The following is a 9,446-nucleotide window of genomic DNA, read 5'->3' on the forward strand; positions in this document are numbered from 1 at the left end:
CGCGCCATGGCGGCGCTGCGCGGGCTGCGGGCCGCGCTCCCTGCGCGCCTCAGGGCCGGGCCCCGCGCCCCGCTCCGCTCCACCGCCTCCGCCACGCCGCTCTACGATGTGGTGGTGTCGGGCGGGGGCATGGTCGGGAGCGCCATGGCCGCCGTGCTGGGTAAGACTGTGACACTCACCCGCGATGAGAGATAACCGTGTATAGGATCCCAATGTCCAGGATCCTGCTGTGGGATCTCTTTGATCCTGCGTCCTCGTGTGACAACGCTCTAAAGTTGACCTAAAGCTGTTTGGTGAGCTGATCAGTGATGAGCCTATCCGTATCCGTGGGCGTGCACAGCTGTTAATGGAGCCATTAATTGGAGTTTTATACATTTTAGTGTTTTTGTCAAACATGCTCATCCTTAAATAGCTGATGGATAAAGTCACCCGTAGCTGAAAATGCTTTTCTGATTATAGAATGATAGAATGGGTTGGGAGGGACCTTAAATACGACCTAGTTCCCAGCCCCTGCTGTGTGCAGGGACACGTTCCATAGACCGGGTTGCTCTCAGCCACATCCAGCCTGGCCTCAAACACCTCCAGGGTTGGGACATTTACAGCTTCTCTGAGCAACCTGTTCCAGTGCCTCACCCTCCTCACAGCAAAGAACCTCCTCCTAATATCTAACCTAATCCTACTCTCACTTTGAATTCATTCCCCCTTGTCCTGTCACTACATGATGTAAAAATTCCTTTTGTCCTGCTTGTGGGCTCCCTTCAGGTACTGTAAGGCCACAATTCAGTCACTCCTAAGCCATCTCTTCCAGGCGGAACAAACCAAATTCTCTCAGCCTTTGTAGGAGAGGTGCCACATCCCTCTAATCATTATTATCTGATCCCAAGTTTCATTCTCTAGCCCTGTATTTTAAACACTGGAATACCAGGTTAAAATGGATTTCTGCTTGCTTTGTATCATTAGAGATCCTGAGAGTACTGTCTGCTTCTTTATGTGCAACATGGATTCAGAACAGTGCAGTAGTGACAGAAACCTAAAAAAAATAGTGCACAGAAGATCAAAGATCCTGAGCAATAAGTGCTTTGAAAGTATAAGGGTTTACGTTGCAAGCTTAAGTTCTGCTTGCATTGTTAAACAAGAGCACAGTGGACTTGAGACAGCATAAGGATCCCCTCCAGCAGTGATATCTAAGGCTGACAAGCAGGTTTGGGACCTCTCAGGAGATGAGGTTATTACTTGCATAATCTAGAAAATATGCCCACGACACTGCTGTCTTTAGGGCTGCTGTAGCAGTAAACTCTAGATGTTGCAAGGAGACCACTTCTGTCCTCAGTGGTGGAGGACATCTTCTACATCTGTAGTGGTTGGATGCTGCAAGCGTGGCCAGCTCAGCTGCATTTTACACTTGAGTCTTCATTTTTTTTCTCAGTTTTCTTTAACTTTTTAAGGTTTAAAGTCTAAACTGCCTGTGCTATTCCATTGTCAGAATGTAAGGACAGAGAAAATATTAATGTAATTGCTATGCATCACAGAAGTTTTATTTTTATCTCTTTTTCTAAAAGGAGAATTTAAGCTCTGGAAAAATGTGTTCTGTACATGGAGTAAACATTACAGATTTCACTTGATAATATTACAGTAATTAATTTTCATTAGAAAGTGGCACAAATTTGTACAAAAATGTAAGGTTCATGTAAAAGGAAAATATGTAATCCTCGCTTTAGCAGCAGAAGAGTTGTCCATCTCAATAATAGGACTGTACTTGTAAAACTTTAACATACAAAAGTTTACTTGCCTGGTCAAAACCTGTATTGTATATGTATTTCTTTATTAAGTGTTGCATCTGCTCTTTCTTATTACAAAATCTCAGTTGTTTTGTTTTTGAGATTTTTGCAGGAGCATTGTAACAAAGCATGTATTTGCTTACTTTAGGGCATGACATTCACTTCCATGATAAAAAGATTGCTTTGCTGGAGGCTGGTCCCAGGAAAGAGTACAGTCACATGCCAGACAGTTACAGTAACAGGGTCAGTTCCATCTCCCCAGGATCAGCAACCCTCCTAAGCAGTAAGTATGATTTTGCTGTTTGCATTTTAAACATTTATATTTGAGCTGGCTTTGTTTAAGCAAAACCCTTTTGATCATGTGCTGCCTTTACCCTAACATCAATAGAATTATTTGCCTTTGTCTCTACAAGCTGGTTATGGTTATTAAATCCAAATTATCTTGATAACATGGATCTGAGTTCTGGTATCTTGGTCTGATTTGTTATTATGTAAGTATTTGTGACTTTAGGCTAGTGAGAGGTTGTAAGGTGCTCTTTACAGCACCTGCAGTGTTCAATTCATAAAAGCACCTTAGTGCTTTGTAGTCTGCTAACTCAGTCTTCAGTTGATGAGGATTAATTGTCACTTTATAGATATATTTGTCTTGGTTCCTTATGGAGAAAGAAATGTTCTATACAGTTATGGGTGTGCATTTCTGTGTCTGTTTTATTAGCCAGTGGTGGAACAGTTAGAGTTGTCTTTTAGGTCAGAGGTTCATGGAGAGCTCTTGTTTCTTTCCTGCTGGCTTGTGTTAACAGTAAAACAGTGTGATTCTGGAGCTGTGATAGCAGCTGTGATAGACTGAGGCAGACATGGCACTAGGGATGGTGCAAGCCAAGCCTGAGCATGGTCAGGGGAGGGTGGAGGAGAGTGTGGAGTGAGCTTCAGTTTTGTTTTGGTCTCAGTGTCACATGTGAACCTGTATCTCCATGTATTCATGTCCTTTTTCTGTTTCAGGCTGTGGTGCCTGGGATCATGTCTGCAGCCTGAGACTCAAACCATTCCAGCGAATGCAGGTGCCTGACTTAGGACTGCAGACACACCACATGTCTGTCTACTCTGAATCTCAAAATTACTTACATCAATGATACGAAGGTTTTTCTTTCTATGGTAAAGGGCAGGTCATGCTTATGCTCATTTCTGTCCCTTTTTTTGTGAGTAGCAGTCTGCTCAGTAGTACCTGTCCTTGGGGTCTTGACATTACAGGCTGAAAGGTGGATTCCTAATGGCAGCTGTAGATATTGAGGCATGGGTATTAGCCAGGAAATAATGGTGTATTGGTTTTGCTGCAATAGAGTTTCTTCTCTTCATGGTAGCTTGTATGGGACAGTGTTTCAGATTTGTGTTGAAAATTGTTGATAACAGAGGGATGTTTTAGCTATTGCTGAGTGGTGCTTACACAGTGCCAAGGCTGTCTCTGCTTCTCACACTGCCCTGCGAGTGAGCAGGCTGGGGGTGCACAAGAAGATGGGAGGGTACACAGGGTACACTGACTCATAATCCATACCATATGGTGTCATGCTCAGCAATAAAAGTTCAGGAAAAGAAGAAGGAAAGATGGGAAGTTTGGAGTGATGGCGTTTGTCTTCCCAATTAACCATTGTGCTTGATGGGGCCCTGCTCTCCTGGAGATGGCTAAACACCTGCTTGCCCTTGGGAAGCAGTGATTTAATTCCTTGGTTTGCTTTGCTTGCACATGTGGCTTTTGCTTTTCCTATTGTAATGCATTTACCTCCAGCAATGAGTTCTGTACTTTCATCCTTCCAGTTTTGTTCCTCATCCCAGTGCGTGGGAGTAAGGAAGCAGCTGCATGGGGCTGAGCTGCCTGCTGGGGTTAACCCACAGCAAGGCTGTAGGGTAACTTTATATGTCAATTATGTAACAGAAAAGTAGGGATAGAAAACTTGACTTGGAATTATTTTTGAGCTTAAGTTAAACCATTTAATGAAATTAGTTATTTGGTGCACTTTAGTAGCTGGAAATGGAGAGTAATCCAGGATGTTTCCTCTAGTTCTGTATTTCTGGATGACTGTGTCTTTTTGCTGTTAAGTCCCTGAAATGGACTTCTTTATCACATAGCTTCATGTGATGTATTTTTTCTTTGTAGGTGTGGGATGCTTGTTCAGAAGCCATGATCGTTTTTGAGAAAGATGACTTAGATGACATGGGTTACATAGTGGAGAATGATGTCATTATGTCTGCTCTCACAAAACAGTTAGATGCAGTAGCAGGTAGTGCACAACTTCTTCAATGCTTTATTTCCTGCAGATAGCTTTCAGTTACTTGCCTTCTATTGTGCGTACTAAGTCTTTAGAGGCAGAAATTCATCTAACAAGTAACTCTTGAGAAATGGGCAGCTTTTGGAATTGGGAAGGGAGGGAGAAATCTGACTTCCAAAGGCTACAGAGCAGGAAAAGCACTTGCATATGTAGTTCTCCAGAATACAGTCTCTCCAAAACTGGACTTAATTAAAAGATCTGTAGCTCCTTGTCCAGAGCAGGCCTTGCAGTGACAAGGGGTTATCTATATCTGTTCTTTTGGGGTGCCTTGAGAATTGCAGGGTGAGCTCCAAGGGTGCTGTTAAGACACGCGTGGCCGTGGCTGTTGTAGCGACGTTTCCTTTTTTTCCTGTCCATATCCTGCTTTGACCCTGGTACTCTGTGTTCCCATCAGAGCGGGTGGAGGTGTTCTACAGGAGCAAAGCAGTTGGGTACACCTGGCCCCTTCCTTCCCACAGCTGTGGCACAAGTCCTTGGGTCCAAGTTGAGTTAGCTGATGGACGTAGACTTCAGACCAAGCTGCTGGTAACTAAACTCTGTATTTCTGTTGATAAGGTGTCATCTCTAACCTAAGTCCTTTCCACTGGGTTTGGTTCTGATTCCATGTGTGCCACTCCACCCATGTGGAGTGCTAGAGTGAGGTGAGTGGCTAACCCTGTCAGAGAGGGTGTGGGACACACTGGGCATGGCCTTCTCTGTGCCTGGTGCAAGGAGATGCTGCTGAATTCAAGAGGAGCAGAAGGGGCCACCTCTTCTGGTTTTGGTTTTTTTTTTTTCTTCCTGAATGAACAGACAATATATATAGATGCAGGCTGAGGATTTTAGAGTGAAATATTAGCTCCAATTCTTTCTAGGAGCTCAGCAGCTCAAAGTTGCTTTGCATCTCTTTGTTTTACAGATTGGTGCGGATGGCCATAACTCCATGGTCCGGAAGGAAGCTGAAATTAAGAACATTGAACATCAGTATGACCAGTCAGCTGTGGTGGCAACTCTCTATTTATCTGAGGTAAAATTCTGTTAAACTGACTCTTCATAAGCAGTAGAACATAAGAGGGTGATCTGGCTGTCCACTGGCTTCTTTCCACTGTAGGCCACAAACAACAATGTAGCATGGCAGCGGTTCCTTCCCACCGGGCCAATTGCGCTTCTTCCGGTAAGGTGTCTGTATTTTTTTAATGTTTTTAAAAATTTTTGTGGTCTAATAACTTTATTTCTGTCCATGCCTTTCTGTGTTGGTTCTGTCTCTTAAGAAATTGCTTATCTGCCTTTTACTCTTCATTTGTTGCATTTTTCCCCTCCTGCTGTCTCACTTTCACCTTGGCATTTCCCCATGTACTTGGAACCAACTTGTAACAAGTTGGGCTGGAACTGTAATTTTCAGAAGGATTGGTGTGAGGCAAGGGCAGTGGGGAAATCTTTGCACTGAATATTTTTGTTTCTTTTTCTCTTGATATTTTCCCTTGACATTCTCTTAAACTAGCTATCTGACACTGCCAGCTCTCTGGTCTGGTCTACGTCTCATGACCATGCAGCAGAACTTCTCGCTATGGATGAGGAAAGCTTTGTGGATAGCATCAACTCTGCCTTTGTGAGTATCAGCCTCCTGACAGGGAAAAGGCTTTAAGAAATAGAACAGAATCCTGTAGCTTAAACAACAGTAATGGGAGAGGTGGATTTTGAAGTTCCTTCCTCTGGTGAGAATGATATTAAAGAGGCACTTAGCAAATAAAAGATGACCCCTTGGGACTAAATTAGGTTAGTTCTGAAAGTCACAGAAGTTAACCTAAATTTCCAAAAGGTAGGAAGAGTAGGCTCATCTTAGTTGGAAATTTGTATGTCCTAAAATGGTGAAGATAGTTTTTTCTATCGTATAGTTTTGTCCAAGTGGTTAAAATTCAGTATTTGGAGCTTGCATATTTTTTCAGCTGGGTTCTTTTATGGGTCTAGTTTGAGTCAACTTACAAAGATTTCTTTGTTCCAGTGGAGCAACATAAACCACTCTGACTTCATTGACACTGCTGGGGCCATGTTCCGTTCTGCCATTTCACTCCTGAAGCCCTCAGGGACTGCAGTCCGTCAGCTGCCCCCAAGCGTTGCTAAAGTAGATCCAGAGAGCCGAGCCATGTTCCCTCTGGGAATGGGGCACGCGACAGAGTACGTCCAGCACCGCGTGGCTCTTATCGGGTAAGGTCCTCAGTGGCAGCCCTTGGCTGGGCAGGTGGCACATGGTTAGAAATGACGTGAGGATAGCAACTCCCAGTCAGCAAATTAGATGTTAGAAATAATATATTGTTTCAGTTTGACTTTACCCAGCTCCAGTTTGTTCTGTGTGCTCTCATGTCCTTTTGTATGAGTAACTTTCTGCCCATTATCTGTGCTTTCTGTGTAAATTGAAAGATAATTATTTCCCTTTTCTGGTTTGCACAGTCCAGTGAAACAATCCAGTGTCTCATGCTGGATCTGTACTTCCCCTTACATTGTACCAGCCATTCTGTGCACCAGCTTGAATTTTAAACTCACCTTTCTTGAACACAAATGACAAAAGTTACTCCATGTGGGACATCAGAGACTTTTGTATGGTGGCCTATTCAAACAGGAAAATACCTAATTTCTTATAGTCTGCCACATGTGCTTTCTTCTCTGCCCCAGCTGCAGTATGGTGGTAGCTTTTAGTAATTCTTGGATGCTGTGCTACACTTCTGTGTGGTACACTTTTCACCTTTCCAACCTGTGAACCACTCTATGCTTGAGAGCACGCTGTCCTTTATAGCTTGGTGAAGCACATGATCTTGCATTTCGTGTCAAAACTTAATTTAATATCTCTAACTTTGTGACTCCGATATCAATGTTTGTCTTTGAGCTTTAGAGATAAATCCATTTGTAGAAGAACCCAATTTGATTTCTATTCAATGATAATCCCACCTCTCCTTTATACTCATGATGTCTCTCCACTTTGTGTTTGTGCAATGTTCATTAACAGAGCTCCTGTTGTGCTGAGGTCACTTACAAAAACATAAAGGCCTGTTCCACACGTGATCTGAGAGGACTTTGGCTAGTCACTTCTTTATAATTTTTCCTTTCAGACCTGCTTTTTGTTACCTCCCCTTTGTCTTGCTTCTTACAACTGGAGAGGCAGTCAGGTAGTTCAGCATAGCATGCAAGGAGGTACTGGATAAAGCGCATGTGCTGCTCTAAGGTGGTTCATTGCAAAGAGGTGAGGAGTGCTACACTGATCCCTTCTGGGGTATGTCAGCTGCTGTGGCTTTCTTCAAGAAGGGGAATAAATTTGTCTTCTCTTGCTCCAGGGATGCAGCACACAGAGTCCACCCACTTGCAGGACAAGGAGTGAACCTGGGCTTTGGTGATATTGCATGTTTAGCTCATCACCTCAGTGCAGCGGCCTTCAACGGGAGCGATCTGGGTAAGGGTCCAAGCCAACACAGTGGCAGTAACAGGATTACTCTTCCAGGCCTTTGCTGCAGTACTTCTGGTTAAATGTGTTAATGTCTTGTGTTTGAAAGCTTTATTGAAGCAAAGTTCTGATGTCCATTGGCTGTGGAGCAGTTCACGATTCTTGGATACAGTTTCCATCCCAAAAATCTTAAAGCTGCTTTAAAAAAGATAAAGCTCTGCAGGATGGCAGAGAGTGGTGACATGAAGAGCAATAGCTGGTGTTCTTTCAGTTGCCAGAGGAAACTGCTCTATAGATAAGATGCACAATTGTTTGTGACACATCAAGTGTGATAGAAGTATTCAATTATCTCTTCCAGGCTCCTTAAAACATCTTCTCAAGTTTGAAACAGAACGACAGAGGCATAATGTCTCCTTGATAGCTGCTACTGATGTGCTAAAAAGGCTGTACTCTACCACACTGGTTCCTCTGGTGTTGCTGAGGACATGGGGATTGCAAGCAACAAATGCCCTGCCTCCTGTCAAAGTAAGGATCTCCCTTCAGTGAGAGCTACAGGAATTGTCCAAAACTATTCATGAAATATGCACAACATGTAAAGATCTTTGTTTGTTTGTTTGTTTTAAATGAAACATTTTTGACTGGAAAATACTAGTTTAAACTGGGGGATTTGTATCCTTAACGTGCTTGAGGACTTCCTAAATAACTGATGGCTCACTGGTGACGTTTATGGGTTTTTTCCTGCAGCACAAGGGAATATAAAATATCTAAGTATCTTAAGTTCTGTATCAGCAATTGGGAGTTAGAGGTCATCAGAAGTCTTAGACTTTATTTTACTATGGAATTAAAATGTCAAACCTTGAATTGTATTCCAGCAATGCACAGAAAAAACAGGCCTGTGATGCCACATCTTCACTAAGACATTAGATGACTTCACAGATGCAGTGTGCAGCCACACTTACCTGGTTCCTGTGCTGTTTTGCCTTGTGAATTGTTCCCTCATAGCAGAATTTCAAGTCTCTAAAATGGAAATTACCTGAGGAAGACAGTGGTGAGGAGTTTCAGTCTTAAAACACAGACACTCTGTTTGCAGCCTATCTGCCTGAAGCCCTCACCCTCTTAACCTAGTTGCTGGATTTTTGTGAGGTTCCTTAAGCCCTCTGCTCTCAAAGCTCCCAAGCACCAGCAAATTAGATTCTCATTTTTGAATTTCGATTTTTATTTCATTTATTCTCCATATTAAACACAGGTGCCCCATTTCCTTTTTGTTATGGGTCACAGTTGAGACATTTCCTTAGTTGAAAATCAGTACATTCCTAAGGCAGAGCAGCTGCCACTGGCATAGGGCCTTCATTAAGGAAGACTATGCTGCTGCTTGAGTGCTCACAAGTTTTTTCCTCTTTCTCTGTTTAAAAGAAAAAAAACAAACAAAAATGTATTTTCTGAGCACAGAACCCATTGGTAATAGCAGTTTTGTGCTACTTGGGAAGGAAAGGAATGCTACAATTTTGAGAATTTTCTAGAACATAAGGATAGTTTCCCTGCATGTAGCTAAAAAGACTGGAAAGAACTGTTGTTCATTTATATGAAAGGGAAGGTGCCTGAAGATTCTTTCTAGAACACATGCTTATGAATTACTTGTCTGTTTCTTCTCTTTTTAGGAGCAAATCATGGCTTTTGCCAGCAAGTGATCTGTTGTCAGTCTCCCTGTCAGCAGCTTGCCTATGAATGCACTGCCCTTAAAAGGACTGTGACTGCCTTGAATATTTGAATTGTTATTTTAATTTACAATAAAACTGAGCTGGGTATTACATCATCCACTGGTTTATGCAAAAGCTGTCTCATTTGCCCTCCTCAAGAGGATTTAGGATTTCTTTCCATAGTACCACGATGTCTTCAGCCACAGTACAATGTACAAGTGTACAATGTGCTTTTAAT

At 42.7% G+C, this 9,446-nt stretch overlaps 1 protein-coding gene across 1 annotated transcript; it reads left to right on the plus strand.

Annotated features, from left to right (window-relative positions):
- The first annotated feature begins 6 nt into the window (after window positions 1-6).
- Window positions 7-9,324, plus strand: COQ6 (coenzyme Q6, monooxygenase). The gene is made up of 12 exons (XM_015630978.2): window positions 7-160; window positions 1,927-2,061; window positions 2,778-2,836; window positions 3,928-4,051; window positions 4,494-4,624; window positions 4,998-5,105; window positions 5,190-5,252; window positions 5,580-5,687; window positions 6,081-6,283; window positions 7,405-7,520; window positions 7,870-8,036; window positions 9,170-9,324. Exons 1-12 carry the CDS (start codon window positions 7-9, stop codon window positions 9,197-9,199), a joined length of 1,398 nt encoding a protein of 465 aa, XP_015486464.1. The 3' UTR covers window positions 9,200-9,324.
- Window positions 9,325-9,446: the final 122 nt, after the last annotated feature.

Source organism: Parus major, chromosome 5 (genome assembly GCF_001522545.3).
Source record: "Parus major isolate Abel chromosome 5, Parus_major1.1, whole genome shotgun sequence".
Taxonomy (NCBI): domain Eukaryota; kingdom Metazoa; phylum Chordata; class Aves; order Passeriformes; family Paridae; genus Parus; species Parus major.